Raw genomic sequence first — 19753 nt, 5'->3', positions numbered from 1 at the left:
AAACATTCTTGCAACATATGGGTCTTTCCTCGGAAGGAACCATAAAACCCTCATCAGTCCCACAGAGCCACGCCCACTCTGTCAAAGTAACCGCGCGCGTGGGTCAGGCGACCTCATTTCCGTGGGGACCTTAAATGTGCAGTGCAGACGTTCATAATTGAAGAAACTGAAAGATATGTCGGTAAGATTTTTTTTTTTCCTATTTTTTCAAAATGTGTTTTTTCCTGTGCGTGTTTGTATAGAGGATAGCAGGTCCTGGCTTTGCGTCGTCCCACAGTGTTAAACTACTTAAATACAAAATGATTCATCAATTGAAAGATGGCAAGAAAGCAAATCTTTATGTAGTGCTCTTATAATTTTGAAAATAAATTAAATACTCGTTAGAGGGCTACGTTGTAATATGTGTACCTCTGAAGGAGTTTGCTGTCATGTGGTTTTAGGAAATATTATCCAAAATATAATTTCTCTCTTTCTCGCTTTGAAGTACTTGTGTGCTTGAGGTAGTTTCAGTACTTGAGCACTGTTATCCTCAGAATATTGATAGCTTGTCACACATAATAAAAAACATAAATAAACAACTTACAACTAACAAAGCCACTAATTTATAATAGGTTGTGGAACAGGTTGTTTGCATAAATTGTGACAGAATACCTAACCATATTTTCTGAAACCAACCAGAACTAGTTTCAACTCTCACTGGGTGGGCAATGTTTTTCAGCACAATATATAAATGTGATTGTATGAGCCCAGTGTCGTGGTAAATGGTAAAAGAGACAAAGCAAACCCAAAACTTATTCCATACGTCCAGATGGAAACCAACTGTCCACATTTTAATTGCACTGTGAAAGACTTTTGAGGGGTACAAATTTCATCTCCAGGAAACTTGTTCAGTCAGTTGAAGCAAACGCAGAGTTTAATACCAACAACACATTCAAAACAGTTAAAAGAGAGGCAAAAAAATGAATAAGTAAGATGCATAAACGTTTCTAGAATGCAGAAGTAATACCATTTTGGAAGATTCAACAATCAATAGATTAACTTGTGACAGGTGAGGGAGTCGGGATTGGGTAGAAAAGTAGTATTCACCGAAGGTTTAGTATTTCTAAGCAAGGGTGGTTCATGGTTCATCACTTTTTGCCAAGCTCCCTTAGAAAATCAGTATCAGTCACTTAAAGAAAAAGAAAATCAGCTGAATGCACGTAATAACACTGCAGAAATGCCAGGCTGTTATCGGTGAAATGTGGTGCATCACTGCTCGTGGTAGGATTGATTTGCATATGGGTGACGGTAGCATTGATGCAAAGACATAAATGCATACTTGGATGATAGAGAGAGATATGCTACCATCAAGGTGACGTCTTTCTCCTGGAGGTTGATGAATAGTTCAGCAGGACAAAGCCAGACCTCATTCTTCATGGCTTATGACAGCTTGGCCTCAGATTCAGATATACTTTATTAATCCTCGAGGGGAAATTATTTTGCTACCGTGTTTAAGTGGAGAAATATTAAAGCAACAATAGTAATATTGAGAATAGTAATAAATGACAGATAACAAGAAAAAACAGACAAACTAAGTAGTAAAATGGTAAATTAGAAAGTAGACTATGCACATTTGTGTGTACATTATCATTTTTGGCTGTCTGAGGGTGGAGTTGCATAGTGTGATAGCCACAGGCACACTATCACACTAAGACAGTTTTATGTGGTGTTCAGTGGCAGAAGCGGTGTCTTGGTAAACAGCTATGAGTCTGAATGAGTGTCTTGCTCACACAGGATATGCATTACTTAAATGTGTAATTAAGAGGAATGGCGATGTCACACAGTGCTAAACATGCCTTTCTCCCTAATGTTGCCATTATCAAATTCTAGATTTGTTTGAATTTTTTTAAAGATGATGGCGTATAAACAGTGAAGACGCTGAAATTAGTTACATTTTTTTTGTTACTGGTGTCTGTTGAATAAAGGCTCAAACTATTTAACATTACATATGGTTTTAGTTTTGGCTACATTTTTAGAAAACCTTCTTGTTTCTCGATAAATTGGCTTTGTACTTCCATTCAAGATTTCTTTCATGCCTGCCTCCAATTTTATGTTGTTTCCAGGAACCATCACACCAGTAAGACAGAAACTGAAAGTTTTTAAGATGAGTTAGACAGATTACACGATGTGTGCCTAACCCCATTGATAACTGCCCTGAAAAGGAAAGGCTGCTTTCAGTGTCAGATGATGAAATGACTTAATAAAGGTGGTCACAATAGTTATTCTGCCAAAATGAATCAGCCCTACATTCAATTAATTCAGAAGGGTTCCATAATTGTGAAGTTAAACAACTGAATGTAATGTCACAGCCGGAAAAAAGCGCACAGATTTCTATTTTAGACAATATAAAAATGATAAATGGTAGAACAAAGATGGTTTATATCAAATTTAGTAAAAATGTCCAATTGAAAAAGCTAAGACTCACAAAAAGGATAAAACAATCATGTCTTAAAAGTTGTTTGAGGTGGAGGTCCCATGATATTGATATACAGTATGTTTTGATATTGTTTTTCGTAAGAAAACCCTCAGCAGGGGTCATGCAAGGTCACAGCGAGAGGGTTCCTGGTTGGTATTCCTCCCTCTGTCCTAAACTGACCCGAGGAGTGAGTGTGAGTGTGCATGGTTGTTTGTCTCGTTCCTCTCCATAACACAGCCACACAGGCTGTGTTATGGACTGCCGACCCGTCCAGGTTGTAGTCCGCCTCTTGCCCAGTGGCAGCAAGATAGGCTCCAGCAACCCCACAACCCTAAATTAAATGAAATAGGTATGAAAATGAATGGAAACCCCCAGCAAGAGCTGATGTGGTTAAGTAAGGTTGCATGGAATAATAATGTGATTCTTCCTTCTTCCTTGTTGTTGTTCCTCCATTTGACAACAACAGGCCTCAACTTGTCTATTCTTTCACTGTTGTGAATCTCAAGAATTTCTGCTATTTTCAAGATGACGAGTAGATTAGATCCCTTGAAGTCGTATCCTGGCTCCACAGAAAGGAAGAACGGCTGTAATCCCTCCCTGTTTTAGCTACAGCTGATAATTACACCTTGTTGCTCAAGTTCTTCAGAAAGTTCCAGGAAGAAACTTGGAACATTGTTCTCATTTATATTCCTATTCCTGGAAGGAAACAGTATGTATACATCTTCATATGCATGTAGAAACATAGAACATAGAAAGACGGAATGGGTTTCTTGTACATAGAGGAAGATGTGAGAACAAACTTTGGGTTATGCCCTGAGTCAGAGGAAGAAACAGAACAGAGTCTGCCCACTGCTACAAATGGAGATGTTAACAGAGTGTTGCCAACTCCTTGTCACTTATTTACATGTATAAGTCATAATAAAGCTCTGTTTTGCATGAGCACTTTGATCATTTGCATTTGAGGGAAGTAATGTGTGCCATACAGTATGAAATACTGCAAGGATTTTTCTTAATGTGTTGAGAACTGTACAAGTATTTTACAAAATGTGCTCAATTTGCTAGAGCTGATTTAATTTCAGGGTTGAGCTAATGGATGGAGGGTCGATGATGAAGGGGGAAATAGATAAAGCACATTTTGTTTGTCTTGTAAAGCTGTATACAATAGAACACAAAATTTTCAAAGTCTGAAATGTGGACGCTTCACACATCTTTCACTGCAGCATCCAGATGAGCTGCACAATCAGCACAATTCAGAAGTCACAAGTTTCAGAATAAGTAATTCCAAATCTGACTAAAGTTGAAATATGGTTTCGGTCCCCTTGTTTTTTTGTGTCATGACGTGAAGTAATGGCCAAAAGTGTGTTTGCAGAACTCTGCTAACACTTTCATGCCCCCCCCCCCTTTTGTCCTCGATAGCTTCACATAGAACTTACAAGTTTCTTTCTCGCTCATTTCAACTTCCTCATCCTGAACTCAATCTCAAAAATAAATCCTTAATTTAATAAGCTAGTCACTTCTACTGCTGTTATGACTGGGCATAATACTGACAACATACTTTGTCTCCCATAGGCAGAACAAGCTGTTACAGGAACTTCTGTTGTGGAGTCTACAGCCAACTCAACATTCCTGGACTCCAAGTTTCGCTATGTGCTCTTCCCAGTCATCTATGCCATCATCGTGGTTCTGGGCTTCTTTGCCAACATCTACATACTGTTTGTCTTGTGGTGCCTCCGTGGAGCAAAGGCCATGGGAGAGATCCGCATCTACATGATCAACCTGACCATCGCTGACGTCCTTTATGTGTGCACCCTTCCCTTTTGGATTGGTTATTATCTTCATGAGGGTAACTGGGTCTATGGTGAGTTCATGTGCCAGGTGTCGGGCTCATTCTATTACATCAACACCTACGGTTCCATCCTCTTCCTTGGAGCCATCAGCTTCAACCGATACCTGGCGGTCACTCGGCCTCTGGACATGGCCTCTTCAGACCACAGGTGTCGCGGGATCGTCGTGTGCGTTGTTATCTGGACGTTCACTGTGTCAATATCCATTCCAAATATGACACAAAAAGGGACACACGTAGACTCAGACAACTTCACGCGTTGTTTTGAGGGCTACCACAATGAAACAAACGATGACAAGAGGAAAGTAGCTATAACTCATTTCTTAATAATTGGAATGTTTTTTGTTGTCTTTGTCCTTGTTGTGGTGTTCAATGTCCTTATTGCTTGGGCTTTACTTAATCAAAAAACTCCCCAGTCAGAATTTCGCTCCAAAACAATCATATCCAGAAAGTCCAACAGAGCCTTGTCAACCTCATGTAAAAAGCCCAGAGGGATGAAACGTAGGGCTCTGCAGATGCTGTTAGCGGTAGTGGGAGTATTTGTTCTGTGTTTCCTGCCCCACCACATAATTCAAGGCCCCTGGGCACTGGCAGTCCTAAACATCACAGATGGCTGGGGCCACATGGACTGGGACCAGGACGCCCGTCAATCACTTAATGACGCACATCAGATCGCCTTGGCTCTCATGAGCCTCAACAGCATTTTTGATCCTGTGGTCTATTATTTTGCCACACGGAAGTTTCAGAAGTTGATTGTGACCCACTTTAAAAAGTTAGTAAAGGGAGAGAGCTGCTCCCACACGGTCACCTCACATGTGTCCATAGACAGTAGAGATCAGAGCCAGAAACTTCACAGCATTCACCACCAGCCCAAAGAGGAATAACTCAAAGATCATGTGTGTGTGAGACCAGCTGAATTGACTACGGTGAAATGACTATCTAATGATTAAACAGATACCAAGGTCCTGAGTCCCAGCTTGGGCCATTTGCTGTATGTCATTATTGCACATGAATGCAAAGTCTACTGATCTTTCTGTCTTATAAAGCAATGTTTCCCAACTCTGGTCCTCAAGCCACACAACCCTGCATGCTTTCTATGTTTCTCTGATCCGGCACACCTGAATCTAATGAATGGGTCTTCATCAGCCTTCTGCAGAGCTGAAGAGCTTACCCGTTTATTTGAATCAGGCGTGTTGGAACAGGTAAACGAACATGGAAAACATTCAGGGCTGTGTGCTTTGGGGACCAGGGTTGGGAAACACTCTTATACAATGTTTACATAATTAAGCTTTTTGTATTCATTTAAAGTAGTAAAATGATGTGACAAAAGTTCACTGTAAGATAGATTCCAGGAGTCCTATGTAGCTCCAGTGGTTACTGGTTATATGACTCGCGTACAGGGGATTAAGATCTTAGATGCGGGTGACCCAGGTTCGAGTTCCAGCTCAGGCACTTTGCTATATATGTCTCTTTCTAACACCATTGCTCTCAAGCAACTAAAAAATAAAAAAAATCAAAAATGTGTTTTTCAAAGACATTTTTGGCAGATAAAAGTGGATTCATTCAGCAATCAGCATTCACGCAGCTGTTTCACAGGAACAGCATTTACTTGTTGTTCGGAAACATTTTACATGCGTTTTTTGTATTCTAAATGAACTCATTTCTTTCCTAACTACTTGCGTTCTGTCTTAATTTTATGTTGCGGCACAATGAGCCAGGTCCTAACAGTTAGGAGGAAAATAAGATTTGCCGTAATATAGACCCTGTTACACAAGTCTACGTGTTAGATATCTCGTTTCTCTGTCTTGCTGGGTCTTGTCCCCTCAATTCTGGCGTCAAAACCCCTAAGAGCTGTTTAGTTGGTTCAGTTTGGCTTCAAATGCAGATGGGTACTGAAATGCTTTGCATCACCGTTTCTGCTCTTCCTGTTTAAACTTAAAAGGAGAAGTTTTGCAAGCAGGGAGACATAAAAAAAAAAACTACATGACTCTTAGAAAATTCCATATGAGCATAAGATTAACTGATAGCTATGGGAGACTAAGTCCCGAATTGCTCATGACCTAGTAGTGAATCATATCACATATCTTTACACTGGCTTCCTGTCAGTTGAATTGAACTTTGAATACTAACTTAATAACTGGACTGTAACTCCCTCTCTGTTATTTTATTCATTTATTTTGAATTTTTTTTCTTTCTTTTTGATGTTTTATGTTCTATATCAAGTACTAAGTGGAAAGCACTTGTTGAATTGTACTGTATGAAAATATTTGCTTTGCCTTAAAAACTGTAGAGAAAGTGCCTTTTAGGCACTGGTATGCACATAAACTAATTTATGATGCTTGTTATCTTTTCAGCAAATTACGAAGCAAATAGCTATCTATCTCCATTTTCTGTTTCTATCAACTTTACAGAGGCAAGTTGTATCCAGCACTGTGACACAAGATAGCAGAAGTAATCATGCTTTGGCTGTTTCCCCTCACACATCTGTTGTGTTTTGCACTGCCACTACGCCTTGAATAGAAAAAAACTGTTCTCCTAATTCTTCAGCTATTTGCTCCGTGCTGTAATAGACTGTGCTACCTTGAGCTTATTTGCTGTTGCAAAGCAGATTCATCTTACATTTTGCGGTGCAGCTCTGTTGTATTGTGCTCAAAGGTTTGCATGGTGTTATTTTGATCTTCGTAAAGAAAAAGGAGCTACCTTAACATGACATATTGCATATTTCTTAATAAAATGTTTATTCATTTTGATAAATCGTGGTGATTCAAACATTTTTCATTAGAAAAATCAGCAAGAAGAAGGCAGCAGGATTAAGCACACTCATCGTCTGAAAAGGGTTAAGAAAACAAAGCTGAAGAAAACAGCTGTACAGCTGTGGCTGCCTATGTAATGGTAAATTCAATGTCTCTTAGAACTGCTTGAGAAACCCCCGCAACAGGCTTCCCAATCTACGTTAACCATTTGCCTCACCACTATTTAATTTCTCATCACAGGTAATAGGAAGGAAAAAAACTTCTACGACATCTACAACACTGACATCAAAAATGAGGTGTGAGAGCAGATAAAATCTTGCTAAAACCACACTGTCAGGAAACTAACACGCTAGCACAAAGCTCCGCATGAAGTTACCCTCTACTGTGAAACAAAGCACTCTCTTGGTGTCTTTTTTGCCTTTTCATAGCACATCTCCACCTTCACTCACGTCGTCAGTCATGACAGACTAGAGTACACATTTTCCCCAGTCATAATGGTGGGATCCAAATTGCTGTAGGCGCTGGTGCTTGTGTAATTCATGTAGACATCTTTGTCACTGTTAGCTTGTGGTGGCTCTCCTCTGGTAAATAGAAAAGAGTGATTACTGGAAGATCATATCCTCTGACTCAGATGGCTCAAAACATGAAGTTAAAGTTCAAACAGCAACATAAACCTATAAAAAAAGTGTAAATGATTGATATTTCAAGACTTACTTTGATACCACTTCAGGTTTCCCAACACCTTAAAGAAAGGAAAGCAGTTGAAATTACCCACAGATCTATCTAATTCAAATTTGGAGGGCTGGGTTGTGCTCTTTACCTTCAACTGCAGTTCTTGGAGTGGTCACGGTGTGACAGAATCTTTGAATGTGCAGCAATGGAAGACAGATGATGATGCTCAGGGAAAGCACGAAGGCAGCTATTCCTAATTTCTCTCCCACTGATATAAATTGGGGGAACAGCAATCGTCAGTGGGCAAAAGGACAGCTGGTTAGATTAAAAACCTGTCGACATTTTCTTACTAAGGACATTTGCTAATTGGGTCCAAGTATTGCATATTAGTTTATCATTTCACATTCTGAAATCTTAATTAAAAACACCCAATTTTTAACTCCTTGCATATTGTCAGAATTTGTCTATCAAACAGTTCACACAGCTCTATTATCGGTATTAACTTTAATTATCCCTAAGCAAGAATGTCTGGTGATGTTCCAAACTATGCAAATAGTTATGCCTACATTAACATTAGAAAAACTGCTCATTGTCATAAATGTAGACCTGGCTTACTATCTGTGTGTTCATTTCCATGAATTAGACCTAACATCAACATTACTCATCATTATCTGGGAGATTAGTTTGGAGTCATTTGCCAGCCATTAGAAGGAAATATGGGACAGCACTGCTATGAAGACCTACAAATATTCAGTTTTTCATACATATATACAGCAAATCCAAACAAATACCAACCTGTGGTTTGAATGGCGATGATAAAAACTGTGTGATTTGGGCTCTGTTGAGATGGCCAGATATTTGCATTGCAGTGGTACACCCCACTTTGCTCTGGCTCAGTGAGAATTAGTTCCAGACCATTTCCCACCTGTTTCCAGGTTTCGTTGTGCAAGTGTTTCCGGAACCAAATGATGACAGCTGGTTCAGTGGGAGCACTGCAACACAGGTGGACTCTTTGACCTGCTGCAACTGGATAGTCTGGTTTGGCCACCAGCTGCAGCGGAGACGGCTTTTCTGTGATGGAGGGAGGAGCTGAAGAGACAGGAAGGAGGATAACTACAAGATCCAGTTAAAAAAAAGATAGAAGTTTGGATGCTGAAAATATAAACAGAAACATAATCTGTTGATATGTCAATCACATGAACCAATATTTTCAGTTTTTTCTTCGAGTGTGTAACGTCCCTTCATCTTTTAACAATAAAGGGCCAAATGTTTTCAGTTAGTAAAGAGCACCCCGGCTCTCCTGCTAGGAAGCCATGCTGTTATAATAGATGCGGTAAGTGGTTTTGAATTGGCGTTCACTGAAAAAGACGTTATCTGGATGGGAGCATATGTTGCCTTAAAACCTGGATATATCTCCCACCATTCATGAAGCCTTTCCAGATGTTCAACCAGACAATTCTATAGGTACTTCTGCACCCCATACTGCCAGCGATAAACACTGATAACAAGCTGGATGGCCCCTGTCCTCTTTAGTTCATAGGATGCAGTATCCACTATTTCTGATTTTGTCCGACCACAGAACAGTTTTCCACTTTTCCTAAGTCCATTTTATAGGAGGTTTGGTCCAGAGAAGACTGGTGTTTCTGCATCATGTCTACATATGGCTTCTTCTCTGCATAACAGAGCTTTAACCTGCATTTGTTTTCACCGTTTTTTACTAGCCTTTCGCTGACCCCTTCCCAACTTTTTTGAGACATGTTGCTATACCATCATTTTCAAGATGAACTGATATTTTCAATGAAGCATGCAAATTTTGTCCTTACAATATTTGAAATGTTTACTATGTTCTATCGTCAATTGAATTTTGGTTTACAAGATTTGCTTATCAGATTTTTATTGACATTTCATATAGGGATTCTTTTTTTTAAATTATGGTGGTAAAACTTGCAAACAAAACAACTAAACAAACATGGGAGAACTTGTATGTTGTGCACTTCAAAACTGCTAAGATTTGTCCTAGAAGTATATATAAATATATTTTGTTTTCCTTTCTCAAGATGCTCCACGATTTCATACTACTACTACTTTGGACTCAAAGTCGAGAATATATTCTTTTTTTCATAAACAAAAGCTCTGAATTACCTTCATTCGTAGTCGTTATAGTTTCTCCGACAGTAGTGCTTTTTGTGGATTGACCTAAAAAGACATTACAAACCATAGCAATGCATTTGAAATTTCAATTTCTGGAAACTTTTGATAGATTAATTACAGAAAATGCACTTACCTGTGCTCTCACGCAGAGAGAGGAGTATAACAACGCCAAGCAACATGTTGTTTGGGACGAACAAAAATCAAGCCCAACAGTTTTGTACAGCCTTACAGGTAAACTTCGATGTATTATAATCAAAATGCAGGTGAGACCTGAGGAAGTGTGAGACTGGGAAACTGAAAAAAAGGGAAGCTTCAAGTTCCCTTTTATGTATAAAACAATTCATTGTTGCACTAACAATGAATTAAGTTCACCCAGTTTTTTATACAGCGAGGGAAGAAGCTGTATGTAAGGTTTTTACTACCTCGCATGAGAACTGTAAAGTAATCATCAAAGTGATTTGTCGCATTTAAAATATGCCAATCAATTTGTGACCTGCATATAGAACAGATGACCAGACTTCTTTAACTTTTAATTTCCGAGGTGGCAGGCAAGTCCATCAGACCCTCATCACACGTGGTTTGAAAGCTCGCATTTCTCCGACAGCGTTCACCTACAGGGCCAGGCCGTGATGACAGCTCTGACTGTTGCAGTGGGACAAAATGACATCAGACCTGCCTCAAGTGAGGGCGGGTCAGGAGGGGCAAGTGGAATTTATACAGTTCTACATGAAGCACAGTCATTCAAAAAGAATGTATCAGCCATTATGTGTGTCACGATGTGTGGTGTCGACGTGGAGAAGAAGGACCCGGATGCATATTTTAAAGTACAAAAAAATAATAATAATAACTTGACTTGAATGGTGACCATGAACAGTAACGTGACTGTGACAAACCTGACTTGACAAAAGCAGTGTCGGTAGCAATGACAAATCTGACTAAGAAACATAGGTGAGAAACTGAGGATCTGACGATGAGTGAATGACAACCGGGAGGCCAAATACTGTGGAGGGTGACTGGTGAGTGAGTGCAGCTGATGATAATGAACAAAGGCAAAGGGAGTGGAACTGATGACCAGACCAGAGGGAACTGAGGCAAAAGGTCAGGACACGGCAGAACTAAACTAAAGACGAGGCAGAAACACAGAACACGGCAAAAAATGCAAAACATGACAATGTGTATATGAAACAAAGGGACAAAGTGGAGTTTTATGATTTCATTTCAACCGTTTATAAATGATGAACAATTTGCTCAGGTTGACTACTTTTCTTGAGCTCCGTTAAAAGTTCTCAAAAATCCTTAATTCACACACTGAACTTTTTTCATGGTTTCATGAAGGCTTTAGTGGATCCTTAATCCAACTTCATTCATATTCTTAGAATGTCCCTCACCTCAAGCAGGTTAAGTATTTTAGTTTCATCTCTATGTGTCCCTCTTGTTTTTGTAACGCGAGAAGACATATTTCTTTATAATTTTGTAAGCTTACTTTAAACATCATTATTAATTCACAAACCAATCAACAAATCTATCACAAGCGCTTAAAAGATTAAAAGCAGACTGATATGTTCTACTTGAGTGAAAGCAAAAGGCTCCATTATGAGTACAAAGTCATCCTTCGAAAAGTGAAGTGAAAGTACAAATGTTTTGGCAACACTGTCGCTGAATAGCTGGTTTGATTCCCTGGACGTAACATCGTTAGAGTTTTAATAGTGAACTGTGTTGCTCTTGTAGATGTCGGGGTTGGATTTATTTTAAAGTATTTTCTCTGAAGTCAAATCGGAGGAATCACCTACTGATTAATTGGATATGTTAAAGTAATCTTTTCTTTTTTTGTGAGACATTTGATCGTGAGAAAAATCATTGGACTAAAACTATCTGAGTTTTGAGCTTTTGAGGTTGAGCTGATAAGTTATTGACATCAGACTACCTTTACCACACTGGTCTTTGATGTCAGGAGCAAGAACCATTCGGAAACCAAAGATTTAGCTTTTTTAACACGTCTTGTCGTTTTGAAGCTTGTTATCTTATCCGCTGTGTGATATCTTCATCACACAGGGTTGAGCCTGTGGGATGTTTCTCTGAAATATAGTGGTCGAGATATATTTAGTAGCAGAAGTTAAACATACAACACCCAAGTAAAGTGCAAGTAACTAAAGTTACATTTGAGTGCAATTTTACTTCACTGTGCGCTGCAGGTGGAAAATGTTTTGGAAGCTTGATTTGTGATCTGTGGCCTCACATCTGTGCTTGTGAAACTGAGCTATAGGTACAACTGAGGTATAAACATTGTGTTTGTGTTTTCTCACAGCAATGTTCCTAAAATGTAGGAAGTGGTTTATCTTGCACCATCTGACTGTTGCTAAAACAAACTTACATATGCAGTTCTGCTTGACTCGAGAAAGAGGGAACAGTTTCGTAATAAACAGCAGTGAAAGAAAATGTTCTTGGTTTCCATAGAGTTGTTTAAATGCAATGTACATTTGATCAATCAAATGACTGTGTGTATAAGATTAACCAAAAGAAAACCTAAATAAAGTACTTGGAAATTCATCAGATGGACTCACACTGAATGTTAAGGTTGCTCACATATATGCCTGTTGGCTGCTAATCCTTCACCTGATTACAAGCCAGTTTAAATGGGTGTAAGGCGGGCAATTGTAGAAGCCAAGTCATGTCAAGCAGCACCGCTTAACTCTCATTAGTCAAACAGCCCTATTTTAGTTAAAGAAAAGAAACAATTAGGCCCCAAGACAAATAGGAATGATGTGTTTTGCTGTTGCTGTTGCTGCAGTTTCATCACTGCGTTTGTGGTTTTTGGGACTAACTTTGAAAGGTTCTTGAAATATTCCGAACTGACAGAGCTCATTGTTGTAAAGTGATGTCTGCCCAGCTGTTAATTAGGTAGAAATTTGACTGATAGTTATCAAAATTGAGCTGAGTTGAGTTGAGCTCATGTTTAAGGATTTTACATTCTACTGGGTACAGTTACTACCTACAACTAGACATAAGAAAGTCGGTTATTTGGGATGGTCAACGAAATGAATATGTAGAATTAGTGGGATGCAAAAAACTCTCTAAGTTCACTGCATATTGTGCATGACTTAAACATGATTTAAACATTTTCTTCTGTTTTTTGGCTGTTTAGACCAACTTCACAATAAAATCAATCCACAGAAAGAGAAATACAAATAGTGAACAATAACCTTTATCTGTTGCATACTGGATGCACATCAATGTGTGTGTGTGTGTGTGTGTGTGTGTGTGCCAGGTCATTACTCCTTGTTGTTCGTCTATCATTCATCACTAATTCCTTGTCCTGGCTGCCTGTTCTCACCACAGACAGTGCTGAAGTCTTCCTGACAGTTGATGACTGAATTAATGGGGTGAGGTTTGTGTTAAGTGTCTGTCCATATACTCATATATACCTGAGATGTTGTTTGCTTTTAGCAACTTGGACAAATGCAAACAACATTTGTCTTATACTTGATGAACTAGTGGGGTTTGGCTCTTTTTGATCTCTAGGGGGCAGCATCCACCCAGCAGATGGGGAAGCTGGTTTGTGTGAATCCTTAAACATAATATATAGAGGGAAAGTGGGGAAGTCATAGCTGTAGTAGCTGTGATCTCACTTTTTTCATGATTTTGTCTGCATTTGTTCAATAAGTAACTGGGCCACGTTCCATGACATCATCAGGCAGCTGTTTTTTTTTTTTTTATAGAAATGGAGAATTAACTGGGAGGGACCGTTTATCAGCTGGGGAAGCACAGAGAAACTTCCTCATGTACACTGTCACTGCTATAATTAAAACAGCTGATTTTGCAAAGAGAAAATAAGAGCAGATGCCTAAAATACTTTTTCACATTGAGATTAAAAAATTTCTAAATGAGTGTTTGAAGGGCTTGGAAACTAATGGAGATTATTGGCCATGGAAGAAAAATCATGTCTGACCGATAACCACATTTTTCTCCATTTCTGCTATTTAATCCATTATAGGTACAATTAGGAGGTCACAAGAGCTCAAGTCCATAGTTCAATGAGAGCTTTGAGGAGAAGACACGATCGACCACTGGATGGTGCTCAGTGCTAATTTTCCACCCCTTGAGTGTTTGCTCGCATGAAAGCCTCAGTAATGCACAGAAGCTTCCCTTTTAGTCTTTTTTGTCATGTGCTGGCAATGTCACAAGAAATAAGAAATCCATTAAGCAGGTTTTTTTTATGGCGCAAAAGAGTGGAAAATGTTGTTTTACAGCTAATATATTTTTTCTTATGTACCACAGAGCGGCCTCTTTGGCTCGATTGTTACATTTGAACAGTTTTTATCTAATATTTGTTCAGATTTGTATGTGGAAATATATGTTTATCTCTCCATTTATACACATTTTAGCTTTATTGGTTTATTTCTTTTAAATGAATTAATCTGATTACCTTCAGCTTGTTTACGAAAGTCTCTGGCTCTGAGGTGTTTTTTTTCTTTGCTCACACTTGAGTTGCTGCTCCTTTCCTGTGGTGCTTTAAGTTTTTCTGTGTCTTCTGAACATTCGCCCTGTGGGGGGTTTGCAGTCACTTCATTACAAAGAAAATGCAATATTATGTTGTTGAGAGGAGAAAGCATGAGATACAGTGAGAGATTCCCTCCCGGTGACAGTTGCTCTTAATGACTCAAATGAAATATGAAAGCATTGTTTGTGCCTGTGTGTGTGTGTGAGTGAGTGCAGTCATCCCTGCATCATTTTTTGATGGATAAGTTTCCTCCCTCCTCTTGCCACGCGTTGGTTGTCACAGCGATGATGACTGGCTTCCTTCTGCTTTTCTGGAGGGTGGTGGGATGCGACAGTGTTCCAGGCAGATGCCAACATGCATCTTGCTGCGCCCCTCCGTATACTCTTACCATACCCCCCCCCCCTCCCTTTCAAATGATTAACTCCATACTTATTGTCCGTTTTACCATTCCCCTCCTCAGAAACTTACAGCTCATTGTCTTAAATCATGACTACGACTTCCCTCTGCGTAATGCTTCAGAAATAACAACAATATTGAAAACAGCCACCGCAAGAGCTATTACTACAACATGGAACAACCGAGTAGAGACGAGACTCAAATCCAGATGGGCGCTTCCTTTGCCAGGCAGGAAATGGCACCAGGCTCCCATCATTTTTCATTTTAGCGAAGAACAGAGATGATCACCACTTTATCTTAGGCACATCCATTTCCCAAACGCATGAGCTGTGAATTAATTTATTTTTGTTCTCCGCAAGGATCCCACTTGACTTAATAAGAAACTGCGGACATTCAAAATTTGATATGAGTCTTTCTTGTGCTTTTTGTGGTCTCTGAGTAGAACAGAGATGACCTGATTGAGGCTTACCATGCAAAACTAAAATGGCCTGTGTGCGCATGCATAAATAGACGTGTACGTAGGCTCAAAGCTTTGTGAACAGCTTTAAAGATAATCTAAGAAAACTTCAGCATGCATCTGAATGTGTTTCTATAGTGTGTATGCACGCAGGCAGTGTATGTGTGAGTTCATGAAATGCATGTGTGTGTGTGTGCATGACTGCATTATCCCTTGTGCTGCACTGTGCAGATGATGCTCTCAGTTCTGCTGTGTAGGCCCTGTGTTGAACAGATGTCACGGACGCTGATACTGTCCCCGTGCTGAGCGGGAACAAATTACAGGCCGACACACACACACAAAAACACATACACAAGCTGCAAATATAACCTTCAGATTACAGATGGCCCCTATCAGAGGCTGCTGCCTGGATTTGCTAGATGTAACTACTGAGAGGGTAATCCTGAACAGGGCAGAGGAGCAGCATAACACGGGCAGGACGGCCACCAGATGGTGGATGTGTAGTTGCGTGTGTTTTAGAGAGTATTTTAGACACAGACTTTAGGATTATGGTGGTGCAGATGGACTTTTTTTTAGAAAAAAAATGGTTTTGTTCTCAGCACAATAAGCAGATGGATAAAAGCCATCAATCTATAGTTCAGAGACACTTTTTGTGTCTCTTCGCCCATGTAGCATCAAGAGAGAAGGGGTATAAACTTCTAACCAGGAGGCCGAGTAAGAGAATGTGAGCCTCATCACAACTCCATGTTTGTGTATCAGATATTAGGAAAAGAGACGGAAAGTAATGCAAACTTGGAAAATGAAGAAAAGAAATAGTTGTAATACGAGTGTGCCCTTTGCTTTACTCTTTGACTCGCAGAGGTCACAAGCCAGTCGAGCTGGCATGCTATGATACATGCTGGAGAACATTTTCTCCCACACGTTCTTTCTCATTTCACCTCCTCCCCTTCCTCCTCCTCCATCCCCGTCCCCTACACCCTTTTTGTCCTTGCCGTAATTTCATCTCTTCGCACGTCATTAGCAAGCAAGCGCCTAATGAATTTCTTATCTCTCTGAATTCAGTGGCTGTTGTGATAACGTTCATTGTTTTCAGTTTTACTATTCCCCATGTTGGAGGCAGGGGGTTGCGCTAATGAAAGACTGGAAGAGAAGGAAAGAAACAGACAAATAGATAGACAGACAGACGGAAGGGAAATAAAGGACTGAGGCAGAAAGAAAGGGAGCTCTCACCAGCAGTGGCACAATCCAACATTTTAAAAAATGCCCAGAAATTATTCTAACTGAATGTGTATGTGAGTGGTAGAAGCGGATGGCAGCACTCTGGGAGGGATAGTACACAGAGACCCGTCAAGGAGAACAGTTGGTGCAAATGACAGAACGACAAGACTTGAAAATGTAAAAATCATTTTAAAAAAAGAGTTGGCTTAAACCTTTTTAAAGAAGAGAGGAAAACAAGAGCCACTTCATGGAAGACAAGGAGTGAAAAATAAAAAGCTCAGAGATGATTAAACAAGGAGAGAAAAAAGGATGGGAGGCAGATCGAAGGACAGAACACTGGCAGATGGGGCTGTTCTGGTCTGTTACTAATGTTCCTCGCAAGAATTAAAGTCCAATAAGAGGTTAGTAAACACACACTGGCTCATACACACACATGCATGCTGTCAGTTTATTTCAGGTGCTACTGAGGGCCCCTGTAAACATCGGCAACCCCATACTGGCTTCCTCTCAGCAGTACTTAGTGACTTAGTGACCCATGCAACCCCTCAAACACACCAGCTTCAGCCCCTGTAGTAGCGCATCGCTGATCCAAAGTGTCACCTCGCTAAACATGGGCACACACTCAGACACACACTGCTCGCTGTATGTGTTAAATACACTCTTCTGACACCTTTCCTGATAACAGAATGCATGAAGGGTGTGATATGAGAAGGAGACGGGGAGTGATTGAGAGTGGAAAAGAGGGATGAGAAATTGGACACAGAGCTAATAGCAGCTATGTCACATTGTCAAAATTCGTGTAATGTGGTGTCAAAACAGTTGTGCAACCTGACCTGACCTGACCTAATGAACAAGTATTTTATTGCAGCCGGACCAATGCAGCTCAGGAACTCGATTCCCTGTGTACTAATGAAATGCTGAATACTGAAGAATGCTGAGATGGAGACCAACTCACTTTAGGTTTCAGCAATAACATTTCTTGGTTAGGGTTCGAAAAATTTCCTAGTTGGGTCTCAGATTGCATGGGCCATCCACATCGTCTCATTGCCATGGACACCAGGACAACTGGAGAGCTGTTGCTCAACACCACGTTAAAGTAAATCTGGAGAATTTGGCTATTTTAATTTATTTGGCTTCCCCTACAGTTGTGGGGTGTAAAACCACAGCAATGCATCTCAACAGCCATACATGTGCATTTGATGTCATGGGGAAGAGGCTGACAAAGACACCTCCAGAAGCCACCAAAAATGATGAAGTGGGGTCAGGTCACATAACTCATACACTTTGATATATGTGATGAACAAACACACTAAAAAAACAAACAAAAAAACAAACATCAACAGAAAAAGAAAAAAACAAATGAAAAAGAATCCAAAAATAATGAGCAAAACGTTGTAGTTTATCTGTAATACAGTTTGCCAATGTGTGGTGTATGTAGATCTTGGCGTAAAATTTGTAAAATCTGACCAAACAAGAACCTATTTGTAAACTATTCTAAAACAAGGCTAAAGGAGGCTTAATGTGGGAGATACGGGTGATAACCGGACGATTATAACTTATGTTTCAAACTCTGACGAATAACACAACTGGGATAAACGTGCGGTTGGTATAATGTTGTGGAGTTCCTTTTAGCCGTGATACAGAGCACTAAATGCCAGGAGAGTATACATATTTAATTACTTTTGATTCGTAATATACTGCCACTTCAGTCCCCTCTGTGGGCCTGCCTGCTAATGGTAAGCAAAAATATCTTAGTCAGCTAAATGTTCATTGGTTGGGAAATTGTGGGGTGGGGGAGGTGTCTGTACTATGCTGTAACTCATTGCCTGTACTTATGTCTAAGTTATTGTTATTAGATTAGAAGCAACAGAACACATTAAATTTCCTCTCTCTCACTCACTTTTACGTGCCTTATCGGCTGTCGCCTGGCATCTTGTTCACAGAATCGGCTGCACCTCGCTCATATGATCACTATATAATCAACCGATACAAAATCTCCCACTCGATGTTTGAAGTAGTCCTACACAGTAGGACTTTCTCACATTATTCTGTAGTTACTTTTTGAAGAGAAAAAAACTATACTACTATACTATAAAAGGGTCTGAAAGTCTTAAATTCAGTAAATTTAGTGGGTGACTTCATAATCCAATGAGCATCCATCTGTGTGTGATCAAGCATTGACTTGATGTGTAGGACAGTAGGGGTTGATGCAACGCAAATATTTGTATGCCTGTGTGAATGGAAGAGAAAATGGGGAGCTTAATCAAATCAAATCAAATCAAATTTATTTGTATAGCACATTTCATGTACAAACAGTTCAAAGTGCTTTACATAAAATAAAAGCATTGCAGCAGGGAGTGCAAGAAGCATTAAAAATACATAAAATAATATAAAGAGAAACAAATAAAATCATTTAAATGAATCAATTGAATGAATTGAATTAATGAATTAATGAAAATTAATTAATCAACATTGGTGTGGGAAAACCCGAGATATATCCATTGTAAAAGTTCAGATAATCCAGAATAATCCAGATAATTGAATATTTGCTAGAAATTGCAACTGCTGGTTGTCCAAGAAAAGTGTTTGTTGGGGGCAGCCTTCGAGAAAAGATCATTATATCCTTTTCATGAATAAACCTGCACATTTGCTACTTTGCTGACATAAGTAAACAAAGGAAACATGACAAAAACTAAAAACAGGAGGGCTAATCGGTTGTTATTAACTCGAGCAACAGCAAAGCTACCTCTGCATTCGTCTGTCATCCTGTTTTTTCTCCGCACTCTCTCCAGCTGTAAAATCCAGTCAGAGGTTTATTCTTGTCCTGTCTCCTGATGGTATTCTTTAGCTCTTTTTGTTCTCATTTCCTCCAATTACTGCCTTTGGGTATCTTGGCTGCATCTGCCACTGTGTCCCCCCCCTCCAAACTATATTTCTCACATGAAAGTGTTTATTTTTTAAATCTACATCTTAAACTGTAGTAACAAAAGTGTCTTGATTGAGGGATGTGAGAGTGTAGTGTTACTTTGTTGCTGGTGCATGATGTGGCACTGTAAAACTAAACTATGCTGTGCTGGGCTGGAAACCAAAGTTTTCCACCAGGGTATATCAGCTACCAGGTGCTCCAGTTTCAGGCCCAGGAGAGCACATAACGAAGGTAACTGTTAATTCGAAAGAAGTCAGAGGTGTATATTTTTCATTTTCACACGCTTATCTAGCACTGCTTTTAAAGATTATAACAAAGTCTGGCTCTGGGGTGGCTCAGGACTTTTGCATAGAACTATATGTCACTACTTGTAATCATGGCCTG

The 19753-nt window shown here is 39.6% G+C and overlaps 2 protein-coding genes across 2 annotated transcripts; one reads left to right on the top strand and one right to left on the bottom strand.

The window, feature by feature from the left end:
- Positions 1 to 107: 107 nt before the first annotated feature.
- On the top strand, positions 108 to 7100 carry ptafr (platelet-activating factor receptor). The gene is made up of 2 exons (XM_075448356.1): positions 108 to 181; positions 4025 to 7100. Exons 1-2 carry the CDS (start codon positions 176 to 178, stop codon positions 5180 to 5182), a joined length of 1164 nt encoding a protein of 387 aa, XP_075304471.1. The 5' UTR covers positions 108 to 175; the 3' UTR covers positions 5183 to 7100.
- LOC142366461 (uncharacterized) lies at positions 6984 to 10158 on the bottom strand. The gene is made up of 6 exons (XM_075448357.1): positions 10008 to 10158; positions 9866 to 9919; positions 8519 to 8812; positions 7872 to 7991; positions 7766 to 7793; positions 6984 to 7632 (listed from the first exon to the last, which is right to left on the bottom strand). Exons 1-6 carry the CDS (start codon positions 10051 to 10053, stop codon positions 7509 to 7511), a joined length of 666 nt encoding a protein of 221 aa, XP_075304472.1. The 5' UTR covers positions 10054 to 10158; the 3' UTR covers positions 6984 to 7508.
- Between the last annotated feature and the right edge of the window lie 9595 nt (positions 10159 to 19753).

Source organism: Odontesthes bonariensis, chromosome 17, assembly GCF_027942865.1.
Source record: "Odontesthes bonariensis isolate fOdoBon6 chromosome 17, fOdoBon6.hap1, whole genome shotgun sequence".
In the NCBI taxonomy this organism is placed as follows: Eukaryota; Metazoa; Chordata; class Actinopteri; order Atheriniformes; family Atherinopsidae; genus Odontesthes; species Odontesthes bonariensis.
The sequence above is the reverse complement of the archived record's forward strand: the minus strand, read 5'-3'. Positions and strand labels throughout refer to the sequence as shown.

What these genes read in the sequence shown, in the direction of transcription:
- LOC142366461 (XM_075448357.1), bottom strand. Translation starts at nt 10,053, where the DNA reads ATGTTGCTTGGCGTTGTTATACTCCTCTCTCTGCGTGAGAGCACAG. An exon ending in CATCGCCATTCAAACCACAG is followed by an intron (nt 7,992 to 8,518) that starts GTTGGTATTTGT and finishes AATTTATATCAG; the next exon opens with TGGGAGAGAAATTAGGAATA. An exon ending in AAACCTGAAGTGGTATCAAA is followed by an intron (nt 7,633 to 7,765) that starts GTAAGTCTTGAA and finishes TCTATTTACCAG; the next exon opens with AGGAGAGCCACCACAAGCTA.